The 14,798-nt window shown below is 37.5% G+C and overlaps 3 protein-coding genes across 4 annotated transcripts; 1 reads left to right on the top strand and 2 right to left on the bottom strand.

The window, feature by feature from the left end:
- Nucleotides 1–570: 570 nt before the first annotated feature.
- On the bottom strand, nt 571–3,503 carry LOC101313933 (dehydrodolichyl diphosphate synthase 6-like). 2 transcript variants are annotated; one of them, XM_004307791.1, is made up of 4 exons: nt 2,996–3,503; nt 2,810–2,889; nt 1,904–1,937; nt 571–1,787 (listed from the first exon to the last, which is right to left on the bottom strand). In XM_004307791.1, the coding sequence occupies exon 4, from the start codon at nt 1,742–1,744 to the stop codon at nt 872–874; it is 873 nt and encodes a 290-aa protein (XP_004307839.1). In that variant the 5' UTR covers nt 1,745–1,787; nt 1,904–1,937; nt 2,810–2,889; nt 2,996–3,503; the 3' UTR covers nt 571–871. The 2 variants fall into 2 exon arrangements, with proteins under 2 accessions (XP_004307839.1, XP_004307838.1); XM_004307790.1 differs by lacking the exon at nt 1,904–1,937.
- Nucleotides 3,504–4,039: 536 nt separating this feature from the next.
- Nucleotides 4,040–6,804, bottom strand: LOC101313648 (growth-regulating factor 5-like). The gene is made up of 4 exons (XM_004307789.1): nt 6,561–6,804; nt 5,463–5,817; nt 4,164–4,570; nt 4,040–4,088 (listed from the first exon to the last, which is right to left on the bottom strand). Exons 1-4 carry the CDS (start codon nt 6,793–6,795, stop codon nt 4,081–4,083), a joined length of 1,005 nt encoding a protein of 334 aa, XP_004307837.1. The 5' UTR covers nt 6,796–6,804; the 3' UTR covers nt 4,040–4,080.
- A 1,831-nt stretch (nt 6,805–8,635) lies between these two features.
- On the top strand, nt 8,636–14,274 carry LOC101291979 (origin recognition complex subunit 3-like). Its single transcript, XM_004309019.1, has 16 exons — nt 8,636–8,710; nt 8,803–9,109; nt 9,201–9,370; nt 9,438–9,568; nt 9,667–9,940; nt 10,061–10,138; nt 10,319–10,374; nt 10,487–10,577; nt 10,856–11,070; nt 11,437–11,506; nt 12,137–12,219; nt 12,396–12,482; nt 12,814–12,889; nt 13,062–13,189; nt 13,768–13,941; nt 14,169–14,274. Exons 1-16 carry the CDS (start codon nt 8,636–8,638, stop codon nt 14,272–14,274), a joined length of 2,121 nt encoding a protein of 706 aa, XP_004309067.1.
- The last annotated feature ends 524 nt before the right edge of the window (nt 14,275–14,798 follow it).

Raw genomic sequence — 14,798 nt, 5'->3', positions numbered from 1 at the left:
AATGCAGTCATAACCCCAAAGTCAGCAACAGAACACCATCCAATCACAGCAACACCAGAGAAAACCTCTGAAAGAAAAAGAGGAATGGATACAAGTGCAAGAGCACTATTCACCTCAGAACCAACGAAGAAATTGGAAAGGTAAAAGCATTTACTGGAGTAATTCACATTTAGATGATCTTCTGCTGCTGCTTCTGGTTCTTGCTTGTTGAGGATGATGTTGGTTCGTTGACTTGCCTGTCACATTAAATCGAATGAAAGAAGCAAGTCAACGAACTAACATCGTCCTCAACAAGCAAGAACCAGAAGCAGCAGCAGAAGATCATCTAAATGTGAATTACTCCAGTAAATGCTTTTACCTTTCCGATTTCTTCTTTGGTTCTGAGGTGAATAGTGCTCTTGCACTTGTATCCATTCCACTTTTTCTTTCAGAGGTTTTCTCTGGTGTTGCTGTGATTGGGTGTTGTTCTGTTGCTGACTTTGAAATTTGTTAATCTGAGAGGGGATGTGTTTCACTGTTCATTCACCATATTTGTTGATTCTTATCTCAAATAGGTGGCTCTGACCGATGGTGTCTTCAATCTCTTTGGGCAGAGTTTGCTGTGCCTCAGGAGGTCTTTTATTCACCAAGTTTTCACAGGTGGCACCAAAGAATTTCTCTGGTTCCCTTCCCATTAGTGCAAAACAATATAGCACAGACCAAAAATCTATTCTACTGTGTTCAGCAAAATATTCTACGATACAGCAGATGTCATTTTACAATCTCCGGTAAGAACTACAGGCGAGAGCACTAAAAAACTGTACCAGCTTGCATTTAGTCTGTATTTGTTCCACTGAATGGTAGTCCGGAAATAGCAGAGATCATTCAACAGTTATGACTGTTTCTTTTTTCTTTCCAGATATAAGCGGTTACACTGAAAGTTCAAGATTGCCCAAACAAAATGCCGAAACCCAATCTCAGGCCATAGCACAGAGGGAGAGTACAAACAACAGTATGCACTCTGCCACAGAAGAAAGTTACTCAAGCGGGTCTCTCCAGAAGTACGAATTAAAATATCAGGGTCATGAGCAACTGCCATATACATATGCCTTTCAATATCTGTCAACTTTACAACGCTTTCCCTTTCCTCATTCTCATTCTCTCCAAATTTATCTAGATCATACCCAGCTCCACTAGCATTCAATATACTAATTTCATTCCATTTTTCTTCACATGACTCTTGAACAGCATGCACAATCTCATCAGTAGAAGTGTAGGCAACACATATTGATAGCACTCCTCTGGAGTTATTTGCAGTTGCCACCATAGCCCTCACTGCAGCCAGCCTGACAGGTTCACTCAAGAGCTTTAGGTTCCCAATAAAGTGCACCTTAACTCCATATCGATTAACTATGCTCTCTTCTTTAATTAACCCTTCAATTTTCTCATGCATCAGGTCCATCAAGGATTGAACTTCTTCAGGTTGCCTTTTGAAGTTATCGATACTAAAAGCATATATTGTTACATATCTCACACCCAACTCATAACAGTACTTGAGCATGGACATGAGAGCTACAAAACCAACCCTATGTCCAGTCCCATCCATCAACTTCTGTTTTTTAGCGTACCTTCTATTTCCGTCCATGATGAAGACAATGTGATGAGGTATAGGACAAGCAGAAATCACAAGAAAAAGACATCTCCTTAAGAAACTAACAATGCTCCAAAACATCTGGTTTGCTCTATTACCACCGCTTTTCTCCATCCTAGAACTCTGTATTACTAGGTTCTGCTATAATTCATATGACCTGTTTATTTATAATAAAACTTTAGTTCAAACTCGACTGGAAATATATACAGCAACCAGAAAAATAAAAATTCTGAAAGAGAAGATTAGCCTATGACCAAATAGAAGATTCATTACCACCATCGTATTCTTAACAGCATAATCACCATTCCTGCATATAGAATGAGCCCCATAAACAAACATAAATCTCCTACTGCTAAAGACCCACTTAACCTGATGGAAAATTTGATCCAAGTTAATAGGAACAAGTATGGAAATGATTATAACCAAATCGCATATGCACCACAAAACCGAATCCCTCAAAATCGGTTCATCACTTATGTGGCAGGAACAATTCATAAACAAATGCATGTAGTGCAAAAACTGAACATCAAAAAATCAGATTCAAGGGTAACTGGGAAACGAAGACTAACAAAAGCATGGATATTACTACAAATCCAAACAAGCAATGCTAGAAAAAAAATACTAAACACTACCAAAGACCATAACTTTTACAGTGTTGTCCACTCCATCTCATTGAAGAAGTCAAATTTGACATTAGCTTATATGAACATATAAAGTAAACCCATAAAAGACCAACATGATTGAGCTCTAACTAGTAACTACAGATTGGATACCAGAGAGCCTAAACCCATCAAAATACAACCTTTTTCAGGATTTCTCATAGCCAAGTACTGTGTTTTAGGTGAATAAAGATTCATACTTTCGGTTTCGATTGACTGGAAAGAAACAGAGAATCTGATAATTAGAGAGGAAGGGAAATATAGCAGAGAATGTGAGGATGGAGCCTCAGGATTCAAATTGGAAATATACCCAACACTAGATTTCCCCAGTTTAAACACAAAAAGAACTGTTTCAAAGTCTACAACTGGATCGGTATAAGTTTAGTCCAGTTATATTTTATCATTTTTATGGCAGTTATGTAGATTATCAAATTCAGAATCAGAACGGATCACTAACAGTATAGAGTTCAAAAATTACTAAATAGAAGATGAATGAAGTAAAAGGGGACTGAAAACTCACTTGGGCACACATGGGGTGCTTGTGTAATGTTAATGGAGGAAGCATTGTCAACACTTGATTGAATCACAATATCCAGCACCCTAAGAAAACCATAAATAGAATATCCAATTAGTATTTCAATAGAAAAACAAACCGTGGATGAACCCAGCAAGAAATTAGTGTCGAAATGGGAAGGCAGAGATGTACCTCTTTGGTTACTGGGTTTGTGAGTGGTGGAGTCCTTGAGTTGTTCCAAAGTGTTGGACAAGGAATTGCAGAAGCTGAAGCCAGAGAACGTGAAGACACACATGGAGATGAATACCTCAAAGTCTAGCAAGTGGGAGCGAACAAAAAAGAAGCCCGAGTGATGCTCTTGGCGATCTGATCAACAGGAAGAGTAGAAGATACAATGAGCACGTGCTGATCCCTGCCGCGATCGACTGGTGCTGTCGTCAATCGTCATCGACTGGCGCTGCAGTGTTGTGATCGACTGGCGTTGCTGTTTTTTGTTTTTTTGTTTTTTGGGTCTTCACTCTATTTGATCCCCTCGCTCCCTCTTTTTTATGTTTTTTTGGCGTTGACTGAATAAAGAAACTAGCTATGAGAACTTGAGAAGCACTGAGATGTAATGGTGAACTGACCAAAGTTTGGCGTTGACAGAGCTCGCCTAGAGCTTAGCGCCACTAGCTCACCAAAGTTTCACCTTCTGTTTTTCTTCTTCCTACCGCCAGAGATGGAATGATGAGTTGACGCAATCGTGTAGCTTCAACTTGTCTAGGCTGCCGAGAAGGTTGCGTAAAGGTTGCGCTTAGACTTAGACGCATGGTAAGTGACTAAGTCATTGTGTCATTGTATCGGCGTCTCACGGACAACGCCCATGTTGACAAGGTTGATGTATTAATTTTGAAGATCTAATTAACGTAAAAAACGGAGGAGAGACGATGAGACACACAAATGACACAATACATAGTGGTTCATCTTCCCTCAAGTCGAAGGAATAATTGTAAGAGGATATGAGTTCGTAAAACTACAATCTTATTCCAATAATTGATAAATCAAAGCCGTCAAGTACAGGAAATTTTCTCCATCATATAACATGACCATGATATCTCATTATCTTGAATACTTGTCACGGTCTCTGATTTATCGAATTGCAAACGTACTTTTAATAAAAGAGTTGCCCAGAAAATCCACAAACCACAAAGTTTGAGATGGACGAACACATGCCAAGCTTTTCTTCGATGTCTCTCGTACCACATGCTACAACTTCTGCTAGCCTTCCCGTGCTTCTGTCAATTATCTGTAAATGATTTAACCACACTAATCAGAAATGGAAATGGGCTTTTATTAAACATTCCCTGCATTCTTGACTCACCATGTGGAGATTGAGAACTTGTTGCAGAGAAGTCGGAAGAAGTCATTGGAATTGATATTGAGAGCTGGGTTGTGGAGAATGAGGTTTGGTTGGATCTCTCATCCTCAAGACCAGACCAGGCATCTCGGCCTTTAGGCCACTCATCAAAGAAAGGTCGGAGAGGCTGACCTTCATGTTTCAAAGGTTCCCCCGAGGGGAAATCATTATTGAAAAATGAATTCTGTCGATAATCATTCTGCAATACAGAGCCATCACCCGATGTTGATGTAGGAAATGAGGTAACTCTGGATGGCATCACAGGCCATGTACCGTCCAATGGAGAGTCCATGTGGAGACCCCTGTTGCTTCCTGAAGTATCAGAGAGAAAACTATGCTCACCCATATCAGGTTTAAGTCCTGGAAGATACCTGGAGAGCAGAAAGGTGTGAATCATCGCTATTAGAAACTGTTCTCACCTTCTCTCATGATGATGACAGTGAATGCTTTAAACAAAATGAGTCAAAAAAGTTTTAACATATCATTGTGTGTAACTATTTATGTCTACTTCCAAATTTGCCCCAATAGAATCTCAAATAATTCAACAGATTTTTTTGTACCTTCAGCTACAGTACTAAACTTTTGCATCCAAATGTAATGCAAAACATAATTCACTACCTTAACATTGCTCTCAGTCTCTGATCTCTTTTCCTAAACCTAGAACCACATCAGCATGCACTGCTGTGAGTCCAGATCCACTGTTGTACTAATTACAGAAATTGAGAGACAAGTAATTGGATAGCATTAACAGCAGAAAGGATCAAAGGAAAGCACTAAAATAATCCGAAGTATAGTCATAGCTGTTATTATTGGCATATGATCTTAGAGTTACATGGGACAATATCATTGAAATCATGTGGCGAATGGGACTTCTGCCATCTGGATATTGGGTTTATATCAGTCTTACGTGGGCTCATACTAGTATTGGGTGGAAATCAGTCTTAAATGTACATATTTAAACACTACAAAAATGTTCTAACAGAAGAGATATGTACAACCACGTCAAGAAAGTTAGTACCCTATTTTCATTTCATAGTCATAAAACTCGACAATACTTGGTGTTTCCAACTAACCAAATCTAAACTGAGTAAACTTATAGTTAGACTAGCAAGTTGCAAAACTTATGTTTAATTGTTCACAGATACAAAATTTTTGTTTCTGTTATTGGCTTTCATCTGTTGCACAACCAAGTGAAGCAAAAATGCAAAATAGATTGAATGAATTGCATTACCTATAAGCATTGTTTGCACTAAAAAAAAATACCTATAATCTTTGTTTGGGATTCCAAAGGGAATGGAGTCTATTTGATAATGAGACTGATTGGTTCCGGAACTGGCGCCTTGCGTATTCCCAAAGGAATTCAATGGAAGGGTCTGGAAGCTCACAGTTCCACTGCTGGTTCCGGAGACAATCAAGGATGTCACAGTTGACGATGACTGTGTCATTGTTTGTGATTCCACAGGCTTTCTTGAACGGTTGCGGCCACGGTGCATATGGCGCTCACAGTACTTGGAGTCGGGGTATGCATCCTTTGAGCACCTCCATTTCTTGCCATCAGTCCTCCTGCAGCGTCCTGGCTCCGGGTCCACCTTCTTCCCATAGAAGGAACAATAACCCACTGCAGAATTTATCCACAACCGAACTGTAAGTAAACCTTCCTCTACAGAATTCAGAACAAAACCAGTGTATTGACAGTGGTATGATCCAAGTATAGATAACGGCAACGTATATGATGGGAATATTGAACTATCCACAAAAGAAACTTGCAAATGTAACAACTCTTAAAATAAAAGCTTAGGAAGAATTATTCATTTCATTAAAGACATCATTCACGATTTCAGAAAAGTACTGGTTACAGCAGGAACTGGAAAACATAGTATCAGAAAACATTAGTAAAGCACTGCAGCTGAAATTAAATTGAATTAATCCATTAGGGCATATTCCACAAATCCTAACAAAAGTTCAATTAATTTCAGAGTTCATAGGGTGATTCTATATCTATTGATTCGGTATTGACTAGTAAATATATATATCTGGTTCTTGCTTGTTCCAGCAAAAAAAGAGAAGAAAAATTAGTAGAATGCATTCATTAAGTATAATGGAAATGTATTATCTATTCATTCATTGTCCCTGAAACATGATTTCTAAATCCCCTAAACAGAATCTATAAAACTTAAAAAGCCAAAAGCTAAAGACGTCTTATCTGAAGAACTGGAAAGCTTACAGTCTTACAGTCTTACACAAATACAGATAACAAGGACAGGACTGTTCAAATCAATCAAGCCTACAGCTTGAAAATCAATTAAAAGACTATTTAATCAGAAAAGTAAAATCAAGAAATTGAGAGTTAGGTAAGCGTACTGGAGGGATGGAAGAATCTCTGAGAGATGGAGTCAAAACTCTTCTGAATAGGAAGCACGAGATCAGGAGGCACAGGCATGCCTGCCATCATATACTTGAAGATCAGGGCCTGATGCTCCAGCTCTTGCCACTGAGACACTGTAAAAGGTGACCTCATCCCCATCCCCATTCCCATCAGATTCCCAGTACTGTTACCCCCAACCCCAACCCCACCCCCACCTCCAGTACTATTCATCTCCACCACTCCCACACCCACTGCAGCCACTAATATTAATTCCTCACTCACACTCTATATCCACACTACCTGTAACTCCTCCGTAACACCACCCAGAACCTTCTCAAACATTACCAACGATACAGAAAGACAAGGGAAGTCCAATAAGATCAGCCAGAGTCATCTCTCTCTCTCTATCTGTGTCTGTGACTCACTGCCTCTGCGTTTCTGTTGTGTGTTGAAAAAGGGGCAGTCTGTCTGTGTGGAAGAACCCCAAGACCAAAGCTTTGGTCTCCCTTTATTGGGGTAGGCATATTAACTTTGCTTATTATTGGGGTAAGTTTAGTTATCAACCAACCAAGCTTCATTAAGCTAATTGCTATGGCATATGCTGAGTTCTGAACCTCAAGTGCATTTAGGAAAAAAGTTTTGTCGATATGCGTGTTTGAGAACTGAGAAAGGAGGGTTAAATATTGTATAGTTTTTGCGGTTTGAAGTTGATATTTTTTAATCATTCTGGTTTTATTTTAAGAGCAACTTTAGTAGACTCTCTATTTTACCTTTTAATTATTGTAGAGAGCGTGTTTAGCTTTTTTTTATATTTTCGGAGCTCCAGCAAACTAGCCAAAATTTAGCTATTATGACTTTTAGCTATCTCGCTAGCTAAATATAGAGAACGAGATGACTCATATGAGGCTAGCTATAATTTAATATATTCATTGTAAGATATTTTACGTGATATATAAATATATTTAAACTATTTAATCTTTATTTGAAGAAAATGTTGAGGTAATGCTAGCTAAAATAGAGAGCATTGATGTAGCCGTATTTATAAAGTGACTAGCTAAAATGACAATTTAGCTAATTTGACTAAAATTTAACTCAAAAATTGCTAGCATTACTAAATATGCTATAATCTGAATGGTCCTTAAAGTCACGATTTTCCTTCTAAATAGCCATTTCGTCAATTTTCCACGTCAGCATTTTAACGGAAAAAATTGACGGAATGACCATCTAGAAAGAAAATTGTGACTTTAAGAAACATTCAAATTAAAATGAAACCACAAGAACTGAACATATACCAACTTCAAACCAAAAGAACTAAACAAATTTCAATTTGAGAAAGTATGATACAAGCTAAATATGTGGCCATCACTTCTTGAAGAATATAGTAAAATGACAATTTACCCCCTCTAAATGTCTTTCATAAGAGTGAGTGGATCAACCACTGCAATGTAGTATAATGATTATTGTTTAGTCAGTTGTGCTCCCCAACCTAGGTTCGAACCACAAGACTGTCAAAAGTAGCCAAAGGAGGGGTTGTTCACATGCGGGATAGATTTTACGGGATAAAACATGACTCTTTCACGACAGCCACAAGATCTTTAATGAATTGATCCGACGGATTAAAACTCGTAACCACTAAAACTCAATTATAGACTACCCATTACACAATCTAAATGTAGTTAGTGAGATGACTCTATAATTTAAGTTAATTCAAAGTATTCATTTTAAGTTATTTTTATGTAATATTAAAACACATTTAAATTAATTTTTATTTATTTAATCAATAATATAAATCAAATTTTAGTTAAAATAAAGAGCACTGGTGTAGAGATATTTCTAAAATACCTAATCAAAATGGCTTTTTAACTATTTTAACTAAAATTTGATTACAAAATGACTCACATTGCTCGTCATGTTATATCAACGGATTGGTCTTGTGCTGCCTTATGAAAAAAAGAACGAGAAAGGCCCGAACGGGAGTGGGTTTGGCCCAACTTGTTTCCCTTTTCCCGCCAAAGAGGAAACCCTAAAAATTGGGGGTAGATGCGAAGAGACTGAAGAGAAGAAAACATCAATGGCGCCTTCGTCTGCAAGTTGGGAAGATTCATCACCTCCGCCAAGCCCCGATACCACCCAAAACCACCTCCAGGTTCTTCATCGTGTTCATTTCATTTTTGTGTTTCACTCACCGTTTCTGCATCTAAATTCAGCTAATTAATGTCTTGGTTGAATTCCCAACAGCATAGTTTCCTTCTTCACAAAGCATCTGATAAAGTAATCTCAACCGGCAAAGCCCGGAGGAGGATTGATGTGTCCCCCGACGAACGCTTCTTGAGAACCGAAGCTTTTCAGTTAGTTTGGTCCAGAATTGAATCCACTATCACCCACGTTCTGCGAAGTATCAACGCTCGTGTTTTCGATCACATATGCAGCTGGGTATGGCATTCCTTCAAAGCTATCAAACCACTTGCCGCCGTTTCTCCTGCCCCTTTTCCTATTCTCAGCCAAGCTACTTTTTCGCAGCTCCACACTGGGCTCCTTCTTACCAGTATGTTCGTTTTCCTTTTATCCAATTGGAGCTGGGTTAATTGTAGTCACTTGTTCTTTTTTGCTTGATGAATTGGAATTGTTTCTGGCAGAGAATATGGAGTTTGTTGATGATATTTCTACATTTCAAGAGCTGGGCCTCTGCTTGAAATCCCATGGATGCCATGTCGCTGTCCTTTCCTCCTTCGACTTTTCATCCAAAAATGGGATTTCTGGTTGTCTCACGAGTTTATTGAGACAGTTTCTCATGCGTGCTTTTGATGTAGGTATTTTTATTTCCTTATTCCATCCATATGGTTACCCACTCTCATTCTTGCTTCCTTGATCAGGCTGCAGAAATGTCCATACTGGCATCATGGTACAGTCAGCAAGGAAACTATGGTTCCCCTGTGGTTGTTATTATAGATGATATGGAACGATGTTGTGGCGCTGTCTTGTCTGATTTCATTCTTATGTTGAGGTATTCTAACTTCAAGCCGCACTTGTTTGTTGTACGCTGTAATTTTAGATCTTGTTTCACTTACTTGGGCTTGTATCTTACTTTTGCGTTTCTAATAGTGAATGGGTTGTGAAGATCCCAGTCATCTTAATAATGGGAGTTGCAACAACTCTGGATGCCCCTAGAAATATACTTTCTTCAAATGTGCTACAGAAGTTGTGCCCTTGCAACTTCATGTTGGGATCACCAGCTGAGAGGATGGACGCAGTTGTTGAGGCTGCTCTTGTGAGGCAGTGTTCTGGTTTTTCTATTGGTCATAAGGTGGCTGTTTTTCTGCGGAACTACTTCTTAAATCATGATGGTACATTGACATCTTTTGTTAGAGCATTGAAGGTTAGTAGTTAAGTTGTTTTCAGATATCATTACCACTGTATTCTATACAATTTTGTATTCCATCTCATGTTTTCCTGTCAGCATGACTAGGCCCCTGCTGATGTCAATAGTATTTTACAGATAGCATGTGTTCAACATTTTTCCACGGAGCCTTTAAGCTTCCTGCTTGGATGGTTGCTTGTTAAAGAAGACAGTAAGGTAGCATACATGAAAAGTATCTTTTGTCTATGTGGATATCCTGTTCAGGATGTTCTACATCAATTACTGTGATGGTACATATTCATTTATATTTTTACCTAGTCATGGATCCTTGATGGTTATTCTACCCCCATCTAATCCGAACAAGTGGATCATTCTTACTAAACTAATTAATGGTAGGGAGTTCAGAGTGAGAAAGCTGTCAAGCTTGCTTCTGAGCTTTTATCATTAGCAAGGTAATCCAAAAAGGTCAATACTACATCCTTATTTATAATCATTTATATGAATGAGCAAAGAATTAATATCAAAATCATAACGTACTGACTTCTGTTGGAAAATTATCACCAGGGACCAAATGGCTGAACAAACTGATGTCAATATAGCTCATGGTTTGGCAGAGTTGACGAGATTGCAGAAGCTCTGGAGCACTGTTGTTCTGGTAAAGTTTCATACTCCTTTTTCTTTTTATTATGCTACTGATTATCCATGTTTCAACATTCCAAAGTATATTCATTCTCTAAGCGTGCAAGCTTAATAGCATAGTTTGATTTGTCATTAGGGATGTGGGCTATGCCAAATTTTGCAGCTAATGCCTGATATTAGAAAGAAGCCAAAATGATTGTTTCTCTCTTCTTTTTAAATTCTTAAGGCATACCATTCTGGTTTCCGTACCATCTAATTGGTCTGTATGTTTCTTGACACAAATCTGTGTTGCAGTGCTTATATGAAGCTGGAAAGTGTAACAAAACTCAATTGTTAGACTTATTTTGTGAGGCACTTGATCCGGATACTTACAACTCATCGACTTCTGATAATCACACTGGAATTGGAAAAGGTTTTGTTCAATCTCTGTCAAATGATCACTGTATGCTTGAACAGAACTTGAGCTACCGAAAGGAACGCTTTATCTGCCAATTATTTCGCAGAGTGAGGTAAGTAATGAAATTTTAAGAGCACAGATGGATCGAAGTCTCAACTTTCATCATCTTGCTGTTACTGGTTAAAAGAGGGTTCTCACAGTCCATGCTGGGTTTAGTTGTTTCAGTTTTTTATTTCATTTAAACCTAAAATGTACTTTCGGAAATTTTTATTTTGTTTTTATATTTTTGCAGTAGCACCAAGCTACTTTACAGTCAATTTAGATAAGTGTTACTTTTGCTGTTCCATTTTTTTTAGATGTCATTTAAAATGATTTTCATTCATTTTCATAATACCAACTTTAATAGTTTAGTTTAGATTTCTTTTTTGCGTTAACAGTGGACTCTAATGTCTAAGCTGTTTTAAATTAAAATAATCAGGGATCTTCCGGCACCATTGCTTTGTCGGCTGCTCAACAGTTGGAAAAATCTTACTGTGGATGTCCTTGAGGTACGACTGCAAATTTTATGCAGGCTAAAAAGTAGCCTCAGGGTTTTTCTTTTTCCTGATTTGAGTTTTATTGTATTCTTTTCCTTTAATTTTTGTAGTCTAGTTTCTGTTAGTTGAGTATGATTGCTAGTCTTGTATTAGATCTGCTGTAGCATATGGGTAAATGACTTCAGTTAGAGAATTTCATAGGGGTCCTTTCGTTATCATAGTTCTCTAAATACATGGGTCTAAGAAATTTACGACATGGGATTCTATTTCGTAAGAGCTTTTGATAGAGTTCTGTAATTACCTGCGAGGTTATGATGATATTTACATTGGTAGAGAAGATATCTTGAAACTGGGTCCCTCTTGTTTCACAACCTAAGAGAATAGCTTGATAAGTTTGCCTTTGGGACAAAAGAAATCTACTTGTTGTGAAGGTTTTTGAAGGAATAAAAGTCCTGTGACAGAATCTGTCAACAGTCAACCTTTCGAATAGATTTGTTACCTTATTAATTTCATCTTCTCATCTAGTTGTTGCTCTCATCTTCTCATCTAGTTGTTGCTCTTACATGCTTTAAACTGTGATAAATGTTCATACTAAGTTTTATGTGGTTGCTTGAGTGATCATCATTCATGTGCATTAAATAGATTCATGACAAGGTAAAGGAGCTGCAGTCAATATTAAAATTTGACGAAGGAAGTTTTAAACCAGATTTGACGGATATATCCAGGTATCATATCATCTCACCTCTCTCTCTCACTCACTCTCCTCCTCTCTCTCTCTCTCTCTCTCTCTCTCTCTCTCTCTCTCTCCTCTTTTGGATTTCTACTAAACCTATGACAGATATGTTTGAGAGTTGGTCGGACTTCTGTTTTTAGTAATGATTTTGCATCGTTCATGTGGCAGAAGACATACATCTCGGAGTGCCTTAAAGATGGGTGAATCACAATCAATGAATGAAAAAGTTGCTATACTAATGGATTGCATGGTCAGGTATTTATTGTAACTACACGTCTTTTTTGAAATTTAGTAATTAAAGGGTTATCTGCTCTAGAAGAAAATTATAAAAGAAAGGGTTTAATTCAACTCTATTTGCAAGGTATTGCTTGTACTGTTGACTCATTACAGAGTTTCTTATCCATTATATGTCTTCAGTCATCATGATTTTACTACGCTCTGTCTATACTGTATGTGAACTGACTTTTGGAACTTGAGGTAGACCAGAACATCTAAGGAAAACCAAGTTTTTCTTCTCTAATATTTGTATTTCAACCGTGAACGGGATTAATATGTTTCCATTTTTTTTTAAAATCCTTCTTAACAGGGATTTCATGAAGCCGATTGAGTGTACACCTTTTCATGAAATTGTCTGCTATAGAAATGTCGAAAACCTTCAATCAGTAAGCATTCTGATGGCTACTCTTCTCTAGTACATCTTACATAATTAACTTGTTATAGTGAAATTAGATTATGTTTCTATTGGTAGGTTTGTATTTTTAGCACGCTTATAAAATTAAATTCTTAGATCTGGAAAAAACCTCCTTTCAGTACTTAATTTCTTACTTATTTCAGGCGTTAATTGGAGATTCACGAAAAATTATTCAAGTGGATCTTCTGGAGTTTCATAAAACCCTACAATGCAGTTGCTGCAGGAGAAGTGGCAACATACCATTGTCGTCCATGCCTGACACCTCGATTATGTGAGTATGCTTATGGCTATGAAGCCTATGATGCAGCAACTGTTGATGCAGGTTATAAGCTGCAAAGTAAATTTGCTGTGTACTTTCCGAAAAGTGATGGTAGTTTTCATTGCATTATGCTTATAGCCAACTAATTTTGTGGTCTTGAGCGGTCCTACATTATCAGATGAAAAATCAAAATGTCTACTGCCTTCGTATTGTTACTCAATTTTTGTAAAACTTTAGTCTTTCCCTACTCTTCTGTTTGTACCTTGCAATATATTTTATTTTCTTATAACTTATTATCTCTCCTGGGTAATTCTTTTTGAACAAGTTGGGTCCACACCCACCCCCCCCCCCCCCCCCCTCCCCCTCTTTTTTCCTTCTTTTTTTCGAAAATACAAAGTTTCCTTTCATGATAACTGTACTTAAAGAACATTATATTCATAGGTTGAAAGCCTACCTGTACATAGTATGACATTGCCTTTCCAAAATCCGATTCTGTTACCAATGTGACTTAACAACCTTATAATAAAATGAATGTCTCGATACAAAGGCTGCAAGCTGCACTTGTTGATCATGTTCCTCATATTTTTTAGGTACACCCTGGCTCAGGAGCACGGCGATCTTATCAATCTTCATGACTGGTTCCAGTCTTTCAAAACCATTGTCATTCAGTACAACAGAAAAGGAACAAGCAAACTGAAAAAGTCCCCACTTAAGAAAAGAAAGGAAAGGGAGGAATCTGAAAACAAGAGTGAAGCATCCATGCAGTATCCTTTTGATTTTTGTTCTGCACAATGCTGATTATCTTTATATGCAATGATAATATAATATATATTGCATCCAAAGGTGTCATATTTGTAGAGATTATGTGTGTTCTGGCCATATATTGGTAGGCTTTGAATTTTTCTCTGCTGTGTGTTACTTTCTGTGGGCATCAAGGACTGTGTTTTGGCTATTGAGTTTCGCTTAAAGTTCCTTAACTTTAACTTCACAGAGCCAGATTTTGCAGGGCAATCACAGAACTACAGATTACAGGTCTCATTCGAATGCCCAGCAAAAAACGTCGTGATTATGTGCAGAGAGTGGGCTTTGGGCTCTGACAAGTAAATAGAATTTTGGTTTGGTAGACGCGCTCTTTTGGTTTGCGACTTGTTGAAACTCGTTCCCTTGATGTTATGAGGATAAATTATTATTCTATAGTTTGGGAACATAGTTTGGGAACAACCAGGTCATGTATTCAGGTTCTTACTAAATGTAATTATGAATTAATTACTCAGGTTCTTCAAATTTTTTACTCATTCTACACAAGATAAGTTTTTCTAAACAAGAAATATGTGTGATACCAAGGTAATTGTGGTTGCTTGAATCTAGTACGATCCAAGCGTTAGTTTAGGCGTAATGCTTCATTCATTCACATGATACCTCCGGTGAATGAGAGAGTATACGACTCTAGGATAAATTGAATTACAGAAGAGATATGATGACTTGGTTAGTTAAAATGTTTAACTGATAATTTTAAGGTCATATAAGGTGTGTGAGTTTTTAATAAATTACAGAATGGACATAGAAAAAGAAGACAGAAATGTGTTTTATTTCCCTTTTACTGTTTTACTATGTGAAGAGA

Source organism: Fragaria vesca, linkage group LG7 (genome assembly GCF_000184155.1).
Source record: "Fragaria vesca subsp. vesca linkage group LG7, FraVesHawaii_1.0, whole genome shotgun sequence".
Lineage (NCBI taxonomy): Eukaryota > Viridiplantae > Streptophyta > Magnoliopsida > Rosales > Rosaceae > Fragaria > Fragaria vesca.
The sequence above is the reverse complement of the archived record's forward strand: the minus strand, read 5'-3'. Positions and strand labels throughout refer to the sequence as shown.

Excerpts from the sequence above, each read along its gene's own strand:
- LOC101313933 (XM_004307791.1), bottom strand. The coding sequence starts at position 1,744 with ATGGAGAAAAGCGGTGGTAATAGAGCAAACCAGATGTTTTGGAGCATT.
- LOC101313648 (XM_004307789.1), bottom strand. The coding sequence starts at position 6,795 with ATGAATAGTACTGGAGGTGGGGGTGGGGTTGGGGTTGGGGGTAACAGT. Across the intron at positions 5,818-6,560 it reads GAGATTCTTCCATCCCTCCA|TGGGTTATTGTTCCTTCTAT; the intron begins GTACGCTTACCT and ends TAAATTCTGCAG. Across the intron at positions 4,571-5,462 it reads ATCCCAAACAAAGATTATAG|GTATCTTCCAGGACTTAAAC; the intron begins GTATTTTTTTTT and ends TCTGCTCTCCAG.
- LOC101291979 (XM_004309019.1), top strand. The coding sequence starts at position 8,636 with ATGGCGCCTTCGTCTGCAAGTTGGGAAGATTCATCACCTCCGCCAAGC. Across the intron at positions 9,569-9,666 it reads GATTTCATTCTTATGTTGAG|TGAATGGGTTGTGAAGATCC; the intron begins GTATTCTAACTT and ends CGTTTCTAATAG. Across the intron at positions 9,941-10,060 it reads CTTTTGTTAGAGCATTGAAG|ATAGCATGTGTTCAACATTT; the intron begins GTTAGTAGTTAA and ends AGTATTTTACAG.